Source organism: Orycteropus afer, unplaced genomic scaffold (assembly GCF_000298275.1).
Source record: "Orycteropus afer afer isolate SDZICR_OR568_19922 unplaced genomic scaffold, OryAfe1.0 scaffold00183, whole genome shotgun sequence".
NCBI classification, from domain to species: domain Eukaryota; kingdom Metazoa; phylum Chordata; class Mammalia; order Tubulidentata; family Orycteropodidae; genus Orycteropus; species Orycteropus afer.
Genome location: NW_006921770.1, coordinates 6,509,447 through 6,525,747, shown reverse-complemented (window position 1 = coordinate 6,525,747; position 16,301 = coordinate 6,509,447). Strand labels below are relative to the sequence as shown.

Sequence of the window (16,301 nt, the reverse complement as noted above, 5' to 3'; positions counted from 1 at the left end):
ACATATTGCATTGGGCAAACCTGTTGCAAAAGACCTCTTTAAAGAATTAAAAAGACGTCAGTTTAAGGACTAATGTGCACCTGACCGAAGCTACAGTATTTTCAACCACCTCATGCATGTGAAAGCTGAACAATGAATAAGGAAAACTGAAGAAGAACTGATGTATTTGAATTGATGGGCTTTGTGAAGAATATTGATTATACCACGGACTATCAAAAAGAACAAGGAGATCTGGTGGTGCAATGGTTAAGGCATTTGGCTGCTAATCCGAAGCTCAGTGGTTCACAAACCACTCTGCAAGAGAAAGATAAGGCAGTCTGCTTCCATAAAAATATATAGCCTTGGAAACCCTACAGGGAAGTTCTAGTCTATGCTATAAGGTCACTCATGATGAGTCAGCACTGACTAAATGGCAATGGATTTTTTTCTTTTGGTCAGAAGAACGTGTTTGATCTATCTTGGAAGAAGTACAGCCAGAATGCTCTTTAGAAGTGAGGATGCCATCTCACATACACTAGACATGTTATCAGGAAGGATCAATCCTTGGAGAAGAACACCATGTTTGGTGAAGTAGAGGGTCAGCAGAAAAGAAGACGACTGTCAGCTAGATGGACTGACAGAATGGCTGCAACATCAAACAAAGCAATGATCGTGAGGATGGCACAGGACCAGGTAATGTTTCATTCTGTTGTACACAGAGTCTCTATGAGTCAGAACCAACTGGAAGGCACCCAATAACAACAACATCATACAGGTATCCCCCATTTGTCATAAGTTTGTTTTATGCTACTTAACTTTTACAAAAGACCTATATTAGTACCTAAGGAGCTCTGGTGGTGCAATGCCTAAGGCATGTGACGGCTTACCAGAAGACTGGCGAGTCAAACCCACCAGCCACTCTGCAGAAGACTGGGCAATCTACTTCTGTAAAGTAGACCCAATAAGGGTCACTATGAGTTGGAATCAACTCGATGGCAGTGAATTTGGTTTTGTTTTTTTACATTAGTACCTGTATTCACTAAAGAAAGAAATCTGAAGAGGATTTTCACTTTTACTAAAAATGGTAAAAAAAACAAAACCAGGATTCAGCGTTTGTTTTGCAGCAAGCCATTAAAGACACAGTGCACACCCTGAGCAGCAAGAGTGGCACTGACAAGCTTCTTCCTTGGGAACTATACTGTACATACATTATATCTACTTTATATAGGCTGTGTATTTGTCATTATCATTCCTAATTTCACTACATGTTAGTATTATTTTAGGTTTTACAAGCTAATTGTTGTGATTTGGTAGGTTATTTTTTGGGTCTGGGAATGTTCAAAAATTTTTCCCATATAAATTAATGGTAACTGCTTCTTCGCTTTTTGCCATTTCAGCTTACAAAAGGTTTCACAGGCACACTCAACTTTTGGATGAGGGGAAACCTGTACGATGGAATATGGCACAGCAGTTTGAAAAAATGAACTACAAATAAACACAGATAAATCCCATAGATAACTTGAGTAAAATATGCTACACACAAGAGTATATGGTTTCATTTACATGCATTCAAGAAGCAGCTGAATTAATTGCTGGTGACAGAAATCAGAATAGCTGTCACACCTTAATGGAAAAGAGTATAAGGGAATGTGACAAGTGATGCATCCTGATCTGAGTGGAAGTTACATGGGCATAAATATAGTGAAAAGTGACTAAGATGTACACTTAAGATTGTTGTTGTTGTTATGTGCTGTTGAGTCAGACCCAACTCATAGCGACCGCTCCTTGGGTTTCTGAGGCAGTATCACTACGGAAGCAGATTGCCCCATCTTCCTTCCAAGGAGTGGCTGGTGAGTTTGAACCACCAGCCTTCTGGTTAGCAGTCAAGTGTCTTAGGCACTACGCTACCAGAGCTCCCACACTTAAGATTAAGACAGGTTATATGCTTATTATTTATATGTTGCATTTCATTAATGAGAAAACAAAAGAACGTCTAAGCTTTTTGTATGTATTCATTCCTCCATGCATTTATTAGCCTATCTTTATTGTGTACAATGCAAGTTAGGTCCTGTGAGAGGTGCCACAGCTACAATTTGAAATTTAATTGGAAAGCAAATGTCCAAAACAAAAGTACAGTGGGAACATAGAGAAAATGATGATTCAGTCTGCCTAGGGAAGGCTCCACAAAGAAGGAATCACATGGACAGAGATTTGAAGAATGTGTAGGAGTTTATTAGTCAGTCGAATGGGCGGATGGCATTCCAGATGTTTGGGAACACCATGTGTAATGGTATGCAGATGTTAAAGCAACTGATCATATTCCTGCAGTTACAGACAGTTTAATATTGACCTGGTATGAAAATCAGTGAATAAGTGTGAGAGTGTACAAACTTGTACTTACTAATGAGAGTAGGATGATGGACAAACAGAAAATGTAAATGAGGGAGAAGCTAAAATCATGGGAAAACTTTTGAAAAAACACCAAATATTTGTCCATAGTAGAGTAACATGATCAGATTTTCATTTTACTAAGATCATCATGGGAGCTCTGGTAGCACAGTGGCTAAGGCACTTGACTGCTAACCAGAAGGCTGGTGGTTCAAACCCATCAGCCACTCCTCGGAAGGAAGATGGGGCAATCTACTTCCGTGGTGATATTGCCTCGGAAACCCAAGGAGGGATTGTTATGAGTTGGGTCCAACTCAACAGCATATAACAACAACGATATCATCATGACTGCAATGTGAAAAATGTACAAGCATGGGTTAAGAACAGTGCTAGGTAGTCCAGTAAGGTTAGTGCATCTACTGCAATAGTCCATGCAAGTGATTAAGAGGGCCTGAAGTAAGTCACTAGCAAAGAGAAGAGAGAAGCAGGAACCAATATGAGAGGTTTAAGAGGTACAATCAGTAAGAGTAATGAACTATATCCAAAGTGTAAATAGGAGCTCTGGTGGTACAGTTGTTAAAGCACTCAGCTGCTACCCAAAAAGGTAGACTGTCAAACCTACCAGCCACATGACAAGCCACAAGAAAGATGTGTCAGTCTGTTCTGTAAAAACTTATAGCTTTGAAAACCCTATGGGGCAGTTTTACTCTGTCCTATAGAGTCACTATGAGTCAGATCTACTTGACAATTGTGGGTTTAGTTTTGGAAAGTATAAATGGAGGAGAAACCAAGCTAAGAATATGAAGAGTTTATAGAAAAAAAAAAAAAAAAATGCGTATCATTCTGCTAATGGTTCATGCATATGGTAGACACACATGATTTTCTCTTCACACATGCTCCTCTTCCAAGATTTCCAACCTCAGTATGCAAACCTAGGCATCATTCAGATACATTCATTCCTCTCACCCTCTAAAACCAAAACCAAACTCACTGCCATCGACTCAATTCTGACTCATAGCAACCCCACTGGGGTTCCCGAGGCATAAATCTTTACAGAAGTAGACTGTCTAGTCTTCCTTCTGTGGAAAGGAGCTCTGGTGGCGTAGTGCCTAAGGCATTTGACTGCTAACCAGAAGGCTGGCGGTTCAAACCCACCAGTCACTCTTCAGAAGGAAGGTTGGGCAATCTACCTCCATAGTGATACAGCCTTGGAAACCAAAAAAGGAGTCACTATGAGTCGGATCTGACTAGTGCCTCTGCCTGCCTTCTGGGGAGTGGCTGGTGGGTTTGAACCGCCAAACTTCTGGTTAGCAGTCAAATGCCTTAGGCACTACACCACCATGCTCCTCCTTTCACCCTACTTCCAATCCATTACCAAGTTCTTTAGACTTTATCTCTGAAAGATCTCTTTAATCTATCTATTCACCATCTCCAGTGACAAAAAATCTAGTCACTTCTCATCCAGACTACTCCAACAACCTCCTAACAACTCTTTTTCTATCTTTGCTCCCTTCTAACTACTCTTCACAGGACAATGAGAGTGACCTTTAACAAATACTTACATTGTTCTTTAACTGCCTTTTAAAGGGAAGTTTAAAACTCTTTAATGGAGTACAAAATGTACTGCAATTAATTCAAAGTATTTAAAATGGCTTGAAAGGTCATTCAAAGCACAGTCCCTTCTTACCTCAACTGTCCTCTCACGATGTCTTCCCTCCGTGTTGTTCACTCTATTTCTGCCAGACAGGCCTCCCTCCAGTTCTTCAAACTCTCTAAACACCTTTCCCACCTCTTATATTCATAAATTATTATCTCAACATGGAACACTGCTTCCTTTAATATTAAAAAAAAAAAAAAAAAAGCTTGAGATACAATTTATATAGCATACAATTCACCCCATTTAAAATGTACAATTACATGGTTTTCAGTATATTCACAGGTATGTGCAACCATCACCACAGACTACTTTAGAACATTGATCAAAACCAAAAAAACTCAACACCCATATCCTTTAGTTATCATCCCTCTGTTTTCCTCCTCCTCCTCCCCCCATCCCAATTTCATATGAGCAGAATCATATGTTACAAAATCTCGTGCAACTGGCTTCTTTTACTCAGCATGTTTTCAAGGCATATTCATGTTGTATCAGGTGTCAGTACTTCCTTCCTTTGTGTGGCAGAATAACATTCCATCGTTTGCATATGACACATTTTGATGATTCATTCATCAGTCAGTGGGCATTTGGGTTGTTCTCAAATTTTGATTATTAGAATGCTACTGCCATTAACATTTGTATGGACATATGTTTTCATATTTCTTGGGTATATACCTAGAAGTAGAATTACCTAGTTTATATGGTAACTTTCCCTTTACTCCTTACCTAGCTAGGAGCTCTGGTAGCACAGTGGCTAAAGCACTTGACTGCTAACCAGAAGGCTGGTGGTTCAAACCCACCAGCCACTCCTCGGAAGGAATGTTGGGCAATCCTACTTCCGTAGTGATAATGCCTCGGAAACCCAAGGAGGGGTCGCTATGAGTCGGGGCCGACTCGATGGCAAACAACAACAACAAGCTAATTTATACTCATTTTTCAGTTCAGCTTAAATGTTATTTCAAATCTACCTGTCATAGCTTCTCTTGCTATTGTTAGATGTCGTCAACTCATAGCAACCCCGTGTGACAGGGTAGAACTGCCCCACAGGGTTTTCTTGGCTGTAACCTTTATGGAAGCAGATCATTAGGTCTTTCTCCTATGGAGTGGCTGGGTAGATTTGAACCACCAATCTTTCAGTTAACCATCTTTATCACCAGGGTTCCTTATAGCTTCTCTTCACTCAAAGTCATCAAGTTGATTCTAACTCACAGCGACCCCCACTGGTTTCCAAGGCTGTAAATCTTTATAGGAGCAGACTGCCTCATCTTTCTTCTGTGGAGCAGCTGGTACATTGGAACATCAACCTTTTGGTCAGAAGCAAAATGCCTTAACGAGTATACCACTAGAGCTCTTTTTAACACCCTGTAATTTTCTTTTAAAACAATTATTACAAATTGTAATTTTAGATTTATTTTTATATAAGAGTTATGTAACATCTCTCTCCCTTGCTGGATGATAACTTCCATCTCCTCCGACAGACTGTATCATACCCATGCAAGCAGAGACCCTGTCTTATTCATTACTATATTTCCTGGCAAATGGTAGGTATTAGACAACATTATTTTTATGTGTGTATGAATGAATACTTTGATGGTAGGTTATAAATTGGTACATCATGTCAACAATCACAAAAATACACATATCATTTTACTTTTAGGGATTTATTCTACTGACATACTCCCTCACATGTGAAATGATATACATACAAAGTTATTCACTGTAGCACTGTTTATAATTGCAAGCCTATTATAATTTTCAAACCTGTTGTCTACCCGTAAAGAATTGGTTAAATAAACTTTGGTACCTTCATCCACTGGATCACCATACCATTATTAAAAGGAATCTCCAAGACATATCATTAAGTAGAAAAAAATGAAGTACATAATAATGTATATTATATGTTCACATTTGTGTAAACAAAATGCACATATATATCTGTTGGTGTATGAATAGAGTAACTCTAAAGATACACAAGAAACTAAGTTACAATGATTGACTCATGAGACTGGAACTAGATAGGGGAACCTATCTTCACTGTTTAATTTATGAATGTTTGATTATGGACTTGATTCTAATTTTATTAAAAAAAAAAAAAAAAAAGTTATTCCACGCATCTGAGAAGCTGGTGCCAGTCAATAAGACAGTAAAAACAGAAAGGAGCAAGGGCATACAATTTTTTTTTTTTTTTGAAGGGAGGGTGGTGGAGTAGAATAATGAATTTTGTTTTGAAAATGCTGAATTTGTGATTCCTATGAGAAATTAGTGTTAGTGATTAGTATGCTAGTAAGTAAGCAGTTCTCTATCTTAAAGAGTCCATGTAGAGCTAGAAATACATATACATTAAGAAGTTGTAAGCCATGAGCCTAACAGAAGGAGAGATTTTGTAGAAAAGAGAGCTAATTCATTCATTTAAGTATTCATTCATTCACATACATATTTATCAAACACCTACTCCATGCTAGACATGGTTCTTATTTTTGTGGGTAGAGCAGAAAACAAGTCAGACAAAGGATCTGGCCAGGGAGCAAATACGGTGACTTCAGAAAGTGTTAACTGTTACAGATGCAACAGAAACAGATTAATTTGTTAGACTGCGATAAGGACAGAGGATACTTCAGTAAAGGCAGTCATGGAAAGTATCTCTGAAAGAAGACATCTGACCAAAGACTTGAATAGTGAGAAGGGCCAGTCACTGGAAGACATAGAAGGAGAACCTTTAAAGAAGAGGAAACATTAAGTGAAAAAGTCCTGATGTCCTAAAAAAGTGAAAATATAAACTGCCTTCCTGAAGAAGAAGAAATAGTAAGTTCCAGCAGTACGGTGGGGATAAGGGAGTGTGGCATGAGGTAAGTTTGGAGAAAACTAGGGAAGTAACTCAGAAACCCAAGGAGGTGTCACTATGAGTCGGGTCCAACTCGACGGCATATAACAACAACAATAAGGTAACATAAAATACTGCAGTGGATGGCAAAGGCAAAAACAAAAAAAGGGCAATGTTGACTATGAATCAATCAGAGAGGTAAACAAAAGCCAGGAGATAGGTGCCCAAGAAATGAAAGCAGAAGATCATTTCAAGAAGTAAATATCAAATGCAATAAAAATAACATTGTGCTTATTGGATTTGGGAAACTGGTAACTAAGTGAAAGCCTTAGAGGAAAAAATGCTCAGCTGCAGTAGATTGAAGAGTGAATGGAAGTTAAGACAGTATAAAAGGTGAGTGTAAAACCAAAAAAACTCTGTCAAGAAATCTGGGAGGGAAAGAGGAAATGGAAAGGATTTCTGACTCTGTTCTTTCATTTAAGATGAGTGAAATTGCAGTTGCCTTGAATTGATTCCAACTCACGGTGACTGTGTGAGTAGAGTAGAACTATTCCATCAGGTTTTTAAGGCTGTGGACTTTCAGAAGCAGACTGCCAGGCCTGTATTCTTAGGCACCTCCTTAGTAGTAGAGTGTTCAACTGTTTGCACCACCCAGGGACTCCAAATGTTTATATGTAGAGAGGGAGGAAAAACTTATAAATACAAAAAGGGGATAAATGATGGAGGAAAGCTCTAAAGAAGGTGGAGGGATGGAGTCTAGAGTGAGAATCAGACAAAAGGAGGTGGTCATTTGCCTAAAGGAAAACAGAGGTCTCAAAAAGAGTACTGATAGAGGTTTGCTAAGAGGCAGGTGAGAGGAACTGTCCAGGTATTCTTAATCACAGAGCTGGGCACAGGAGGAACAGTGGGATTTGGCTGTAGCATCATTTGTAGAAGCAAGTCTTCATGGTCATTCATGTTCTCCACTGTGCTCAGAAGCCTGAGAGAGGACTACAGAGCAAACACTGACGTGTTCTCTGTCACCTATGATTCCTTATCATTCATTTGGTTTATGAAATTTTTGCAACTTTTATCAAATTCTGTTTTCCATTCTAATTATACACTTTTCTGCCGACCATTCCAATTAAAACAGAAAGCTCTATGATACTTATTGACATCTGTCTTACTCAGTAACTAGCACAAAGGACTCAATACTACTAGTTTAAAGACTTAAAAAACAAACTTACTGCTATCAAGTTGATTCTGACTCACAGTGACCCTGATTGGGCTTCTTTAGTTGTTAATCTTTATGGAAGTAGAATGCCCCATCTTCCTTCCATGGAGCAACTGGTGGGTTTGAACCGCTGACCTTTTGGTTAGCAACCAAATACCTTATCCACTATGCCACCAGAACTCTGTTTTAAAGAATAAAGTCACATTATACTTCCAAATATTGCAATATAAAATCATGCCCTTCTCCACCAGCTCACATGCAAGCCTCTGACATCATAAAGACAAAGTTTATTACTTAAGTCTGATGAAGTTTAGAGCACAGTATAACACACCCTGTAATTAGTCACTAGTTTTAACAAAACAGATCATTAAAAGTAATGTTGCCTTGTTTCATGACAGTCTTAAATACAGCATCTAAACTCCGATGGTAATTTTAAATGAGAAAACAGATAACAAATAGCTAATTGCTTTTGACTCAGGAAACCTAGATATTTACAATCCATTTAAAACAAAACCTATTTATCTCCAAAGTGTTAAGTGTTGCTTTAAATTATGATTATTTCCCATAGCCTTCACACACTTTCATAAACCTTATCATTTCTCACTCTTCTGAATTACACACATTAGGAAATCTCATCAACCAATTACTGCCTCATGATCCAGTCTGTTTACATTCCATTTTGCACACACTCCCCTATAAACAACCCAATAACTGGTTTGGGGATGGGCATCAACAGTACCCTGTGGACCAAGGAGAACCATCCTTGTCCAATACAAGTTAAGGATCACACCTGAACACCAGCTCTTTGAGATCTGAGAAACTCCAAGAGATGAGACATCATTTTGCTGACTGCAATACGTAAGAATCTGGAGCCAGATAATGCTTCTATGAACCCAGTATAAATTAACATGAATCCTAAAGGGTAAATGAAAATGCCGTTTTTTCTTTAAAGAAAATGTTGTCCATTTAGAGGGGAAGATGGACCAGAAATAAAAATGGAAAACGAGCCCCCACCCCCACTTCTTTTTCTCCACGCAAGAAATGCATGGAAACATGTCTTTTAAACGGTACTACATGGCCAGATATCGGAGGGTTCCGGAGTAACTCCAATCCGGGAACTAAAAAAACCAGCCACGCTCTTGACCACCTGTGTCCAAATAGAGAGAGGTGGCTGAAGGTAGTGGATGGCAGGTGGGGGACGGGGAGGGTTGTCTTCACTCCCATAAGACACAAAAGCCCCTTATAGAAGGGCTACTCAGCCAATATGAGCCCTGGTGGCTCAGTGGCTAAAGTAATCGACTGCTAAGCAGAAGGTTGGCGATTGGAACCCATCAGCCGCTGGGCGGGAAAGAGATGTAGCACTAACGTACCGCAAAGATTGACAAGCTTGGAAACCTTATGAGGCAGTTCTACCCTGTACTATAGGGTTACTGTGAGTCGGAATCGGCAGTAGGTTTGGTTTTGGTTCAGCAGATGGAAAGCGAGAGACCAGATGACCCAGAAAGTCTAGGGTTTGGGCACAGGGTAAAAAACCAAACCAAACTCACTGCCGTGGAATCGGTTCCGACTCATCGCGACCCCTCCTTGGGTTTCCGAGGGGGTATCTCTACGGAAGCAGATTGCCCAGTCTTCCTTCCGAGGAGTGGCTGGTGGGTTAAGGGAGAAAATGAGGATCTGGAGTGTAAAGGAATGGGCAACTGGCTCCTGCCACAGCTGTTAGAGGCGCGATGCGGACTGGAATCTCTGGCTAAAACCCGAGCCGCCCCCGCTGTTCCGCTCCCCTTCGGCCGAGCTTCCTTCACATGCCCCCGCCCCCACAGACACACACAGACCCTGCCCCGCGACCTGCAGGTGCCACTCTGTCAAGGGAGACAGGAGCCGCGGCGTGCAGGGCGGCGGGTTCGCTGCGCAGGAGCCCCGGTGCTTCCTCTGCCTCACCTCGGGAGAACCGGGTGGCCTGAGCCGTCCGCCCCGACCCCTCGCGCCCCCGCACCCCTTCACACTCACCCAGATCATGAGGCTGTCGCACAGCGGCAGCCCGGGCTGCGGAAGCGGCTGCGACTCTTCCATGGCCTGGGACGCCGTTGACTACGCTGCTGACACCGACACCTTCTACCTCCCCGCGCTCCGCCAGGAGCCACCGTCGACGACTTGTTCGCCCACCGAGGAAAGCTTGATACCGAGGCCCAGGGCCCGCGCAGCTCACGCGCGAAACCTCGCGCTGCCGACGTCGCGGCGTAACCCCCTCCTCTCTGCCGCCCCTACACTTCGTGGCGTTCGCCCCCTCCCCCTCCTGCGCCTCTCTGCACCTGAGCCCCGCCCCCGTCCCTCCAGGTCCCCAGGTCCTCCCGCCCACTCCTGCCCGCCGCGCCCCACGACACTGAGTGACCTGTGCGCGCTCCAGTCACAAAGAAGGTACCCGGGAGTGGCGGGACGGGGCGGGCAGGGGGAGGGGAGAGCGGGACTAGGTTGAGTAGGAGGCATTGTGGATTGGACGCGCCTTCCTGGGGCTCGGACCAATGAATGTGCGACATGCCTGAGACTCCGGAATTGAGCGGGATGAGGTGGGAAGGGGTTTATGACCTGGCAGGTGCAGTGAGGGCGGAGGAGGGAGGTTGCGCGCGCGAGGAAGTTGAGCGCGCGTGCGCGGAGAGACGATAAGCGAGGTTGAAGCTCGCGTAAAGGGCGGCCGAAAGGGCAGAAGGAACATAGTGGCCCGCTGCGGACACCCGATCGGGACAGAATCCTAGCATCTTCCCGCTTCCTACTTCCTTCCTCGCCGAGCATCTTCCTTCTGGCTGCACCTGTGGAGACCTGCACTCTACTTCCGTGATGTCTTGAGAAACAGCACGTACATTTGAATAAAAATCATTCACTGGAAATTGTCCACGTGTACTTATAACAACGTCTGACGAGGAAATGGGAGCTGATTTTCTCCTGGGCCTTCGAGTAGATTCCGACTCATAGCGAATTCTCTTTGGATTTCTGAGGCGGTATCTCTATGGAAGTAGATTGCCCATTCTTCCTTCCCAGGAGTGGCTGGTGGGTTTGAACTGCCAGCCTTCTGGTTAGCAGTCAAATACCTTAAGCACTGCACCACCAGGGGCTTTTAATTGTAATCAAACAGTTTTAAGTGTGCCATGTCTAAATATAAAAACATAGCAATAGTTAGCAGTCAGATGCCTTAGGCACTACGCCCTCTTTGGAAAAGGGATATTTTAAATATGCAGAAGGGGTTAAAGAAATGTTTTCCTAAGAGAAAAATACCTTAATTCTATTTAAATCATATAGACTCTCACGAGATTACAGACCATGGGCAGTTTTATTTAAAATGGGGCAAAAGGGAAAACTATTTTTAGGTAGCAAAATAAAGATAATGAAATGGTCTTTTAAGATACCAATGTACAATGCTTCTCACTTTCTTTTGACGGTTGGAAATCTTTTATGAGAATGTTGGTGCGGGAAGACTGGTGTATAAATTTGGAGGCTTTCCAAGGTATTCATAGATGGATAGGGCTATTGAGCTAGGCTAGAATATTACTCTTGCTTTTGAGTCCCATTACATAACTCATTCATAAACTTGTTAATTAATGCTCTGTGTAAGAATGCAGCTGACTAATTTATATTGCTGTGTTTTTATATTTAGACATTGCACAGTTAAAACTGTTTGATTACAATTAAAAGCCCCTGGTGGTGCAGTGCTTAAGGTATTTGACTGCTAACCAGAAGGCTGGCGGTTCAATCCCACCAGCAACTCCTCAGAAGGTAGAATGGGCAACCTACTTCGGTAAAGATTTGCCACCTCAGAAACCCAGTGGGGGTTACTATGAGTCAGAATCTACTCAATGGCAGTGGGTTTGGGTTTTCTTCTGGAATTGTAAACCAGTCTCCTAAAAATGCAGTACATCCATTTGCTACTGATTTGCTGAAAAACTTAAAAACTTTTTTTTTTTTTTACCTTGAGTGAGGGATCATTTTCTCTTCCTGGATACTGAGAATATTTGTAATGTGGCTGAATGAGAAGCTCTGGTGGCGTAGTGCCTAAGGCATTTGATTGCTAACCAGTAGGCTGGAGGTTCAAACTCACCAACCACTCCTTGGAAGGAAGATTGGGCAATCTACTTCCATAGAGACAATGCCTCAGAAACCCAAGGAGGGGCCACTATGAATTGGAACTGACTCAATGGCAGTGAGTTTGGTTTTTGGGTTGGGTGAATGAAAAGTTCAGGATTTAGGAACTGAAGATTTAGTCTAAATATTGGCTTTATTCTCTAGTAGCAGTAGCTTTCTCCATACTTACACATTCCTAAAATAATGCTAATGGCATAGCTTCACTTGTCTGTCTCACCAGGGCATTAATGCTAATGGATGCTGAAGAGTTTTATAAATTGTAAACTCTTTTACAAAAATGAGCTACTCTAATCATATATACTGCAAGCATGTGAAAACATAGCATTTATCACCAAGAGCTACAGGTGATTGAACTATTAAAGTATTTCATAAAATAACTGGAGGGGTGGCAATTGAATTATTCTTCTGGGCTCTGTACAAGTTGAGAGCAGACCTTGGGGAAAGGATGCTCAGTTCGCCAGGATATTATATACAATGGAAAACAACATACAAAGTACATGATCAGTGAATTCAGAGAAGAAATACAAATATTAAACACATATAAAAAAGAAAAATACAAAACATGGAAGTGTACTTTTATAAAACTGGAACAAGATTTTAGAAAAAGTAATATTTATCAAAAGGCTTTAAAACATACATAGCATTTAATTTAATAATTCCATAATTTCCTTCTGGTCATAATCCTATTGAAATAATGAGAAATATAATCAAAGGTTTTGAACAACAATGTGTATTACAGTTTTATGTTATTGAAAAACACATACCAAATAAACAGGAATGGTGGAATTGTAAATACTCTAAAGTATATTCATCAGATAGAATATTTGGCAATTAATAAAAATAATGTTGAAATTATTTGATAACAGGAAATAAACAAATAAAAGTATGAGCCATATGACTTCAATATTGTATATATTACTTATGTATTTTAATATATGTACAGCAAGAAGACTGAAAAATATTAATCAAACTTCTGTGGGTATTTTAATATATGGATTTTAGATGATATTTTCCATAAGCTTTTTTGAATTTTTAAAATTTTCTCTGCAAGTAGCTTGTATTACTTCATAATCGGGTGAAAACAAATACAAAAGAAATGTCAAATACTATATGAACTTTCATTTTCTACCTATTAAATTGGCATTCATTTTTAAAAGTGGGCTTCCATGAATCCTTGGGTGGTGAACCCACCTAGAGGTGCCTGGGAAGAAAGGCCTGGAGTTCTGCTTCTGAAAGATAACAACTTTGAAAACACTATGGAACAGTTCTGCTCTGCATACGTGGGGTCTCCATGAGACAGAATCAACTCCATGGCAACTAACAGCAACAACAACATCCATGTTTTGGAAGTTGAGTGAAACTAACTTCAAACACTGTTGCTTTTGTTGTCGTTACGTGCTGTCGAGTCGGACCCGACTCATAGCGACCTCTCCTTGGGTTTCCAAGGCAGTATCAGTACGGAAATAGGATTGCCCAACCTTCCTTCCAAGGAGTGGCTGGTGGGTTTGAACCGCCAGCCTTCTGGTTAGCAGTCAAGTGCCTTAGGCACGACACTACTCTCACTTCACGACTCTCTCACTTCAAACACTAGTGATGAGATTATTTTGTTGTTAGGTGCTGTCAGGTCGGTTTTGACCTATAGTGACCCTATGTAAAACATTGCCCAGTCCTGCACCATCCTAACATTCAATACTATGCTTGAGTCCATTATTGCAACTATTGTGTGTCAATCTGTCTTATTGAGAGTGTTCCTCTTTATGGCTAACCCTCTGCTTTACCAAGCAGTCCTTCTCCAGGGACTGGCTCTTCCTGGTAACATGTCCAAAGTACATGAGCCAAAGTCTTACCATCTTTGCTTCCAAGGAGCATTCTGGCAATATTTCTCCCAAGATATATTTGTTCATTATTCTGGCAGTCCATGGTATGTTCAGCATTCTTTGCTGACACTGTAGTTCAAAGGCATCAATTCATCGTTGTTGTTGTTGTTAGTGCTGTCGAGTCGTCTCTGACTCATAGCAACCTATGTACAACAGAACGAAACACTGCCTGGTCCTGTGGCAGCCTCATGATCCTTGCTATACCTGAGCCCATCATTGCAGCCACTGTGTGCAGTTAGAGGTGGTCAGAAGATGTGGCCTCCTTGCCTCTTTAGCAGTCTTCCTTATTCATTGTTGAGCTCGCACATGCATATGAGGTGATTGAAAATACCATAGCTTGGGTTAGGTGCACCTTAGTCTTCAAGGAGACATCTTTGCTCTTCAGCACTTGAAAGAGGTCTTTTGCAGCAGACCAATGCAATATGTCTTCTGATGTCTTGATGCTGCTTCCATTGGTGTTGATTATGAAACCAAGTAATATGAAGTCTTTGACAACTTCAATCTTTTCTCTGTTTATCATGCTGCTGCTTATTGGTCCAGTTGTGAGGATTTTTGTTTTCTTTTTCTTGAGGTGTAATCCATACTGCAGACTAGAAAGCCCCATGGGGCAGATCTACCCTGTCACATGAGGTCTCTATGAGTCAAAATCAACTTGATGATACCTACAACAATAACAACAAAGACTATTTGTCAAAGGACTAAATAAATGCTGCCATGAAGGATTTAACCAGGAGTGCCAAGGGAAAAAAGTTATAAAAATTACCACACAGGAATATTATCAACTGTATTTTAACTGATGGGAAAGGATGCTTAGTTTACCATTTATTCCGTTAAAATAAATATGTTTATTAAGCATATTTAATTTCACTCCAAAGCTCTGGATCAAATATAATTGGACATAATTATTTCATCTTGTCATAAATAACTCATGAGGAACAAATGTTATATAACAAATACAGATAGTATTTAAAAAAAACTTGAAAACAATAGGTAACAAAAGTAGGCATTTAATAAAATATACTGATAATGTGACAGATCTAAAATACCATTTAAATATATAAATCCTGTAGATTATATCTCAGTTTATATAAGTGAATCACAAGACATGTCATCATTTTACACTCTATTACAAAAGATGATCCACGCTTCTTATTTGGTCGGTGACCTATTTTATATGTACTAAAATCCATCTAATCCACGTAAGCAGGTTTTAAAAATAAAGACCAAACAGTGACACATAGTGGCTAATCATTTAATCCACACGTCTGTCTCTAAGAGAAAAAAAAAAAAAAAAACTAACTACAATATAATTATCCAGGGTATCTCCTATTGTTTACAAGGGTATATTTCATATTTTCAAAAGCAAAATTCTTTAATTTACTAGATATATGTGTGTGTGTGTGTGTGTATGAAAATGGATAAAACCATGTTTACTTTCTAATAAGCACAGAGATCATTGTGTTAGAAATACTGCTTATATTTTGTTATAGGTTGAGAAAACTATATTTGAAACTGTTGCTAAATTTGGCACCCTAAAACTTCCATATGTATATAAATTGAAAATACATTAAAATGGTATTTGCATATGAAGATATTATACCTTCTATCAAATACAATACATTATATCAAATGTAATACATTAAAATACCAGGAGAGAGGAAAGGGATTTTTCAGATCATTTAAGTCAGACAATAGGACAGAAGAAGAAGCTGGCTATCTGACTGGGGCTGTAAGAACTAACGTTAGTTGCTATCAAGTACAACAGAACAAAATGTTGTCATGTTGTTCATTATCTTCACAATCATCAGTTTCCTTTAACACATTATTGCAGCCACTGTATATTTTGAATGTCTTCCAACTTAAGTGGCTCCTCTTATAGTACTATATCAGACAATATTCTGTTGTGATTCATAGGATTTTCATTGGGTAATTTGCAAAAGTAGATCGCCAGGCCTTTCATCCTAGTCTATTTTAGTTTTGAAGCTCTGCTGAAACCTATTGACCATGGGCAACCCTGCTGACAGTGTCAAGTCAGCAAAACCATCATGTCCAGGTGAATGAAATTAATTACTACTTGTTAGAGAATCTGCTGATTGATGGGTTAATGACTACAACAGATGACTCAGGGACCTTGAATGTATTAAACTTCTAAATTTTTTGTATATGAAAATGATTTTGAAGATTACTTCTGTACAAGTTTTCTTAGAAACACCATGATAGTCCTGAAGAATAATTAAA

At 40.3% G+C, this 16,301-nt stretch overlaps 1 protein-coding gene across 1 annotated transcript in view; it reads right to left on the bottom strand.

Moving 5' to 3' along the window:
- Window positions 1-10,125, bottom strand: part of HOOK1 (hook microtubule tethering protein 1) — a 122,862-nt gene extending 112,737 nt beyond the window's left edge. The window contains exon 1 of the mRNA XM_007947413.2: window positions 10,063-10,125. Coding sequence (XP_007945604.1) covers window positions 10,063-10,125 — 63 coding nt within the window. The remainder of the gene's footprint in view (window positions 1-10,062) is intronic.
- Between the last annotated feature and the right edge of the window lie 6,176 nt (window positions 10,126-16,301).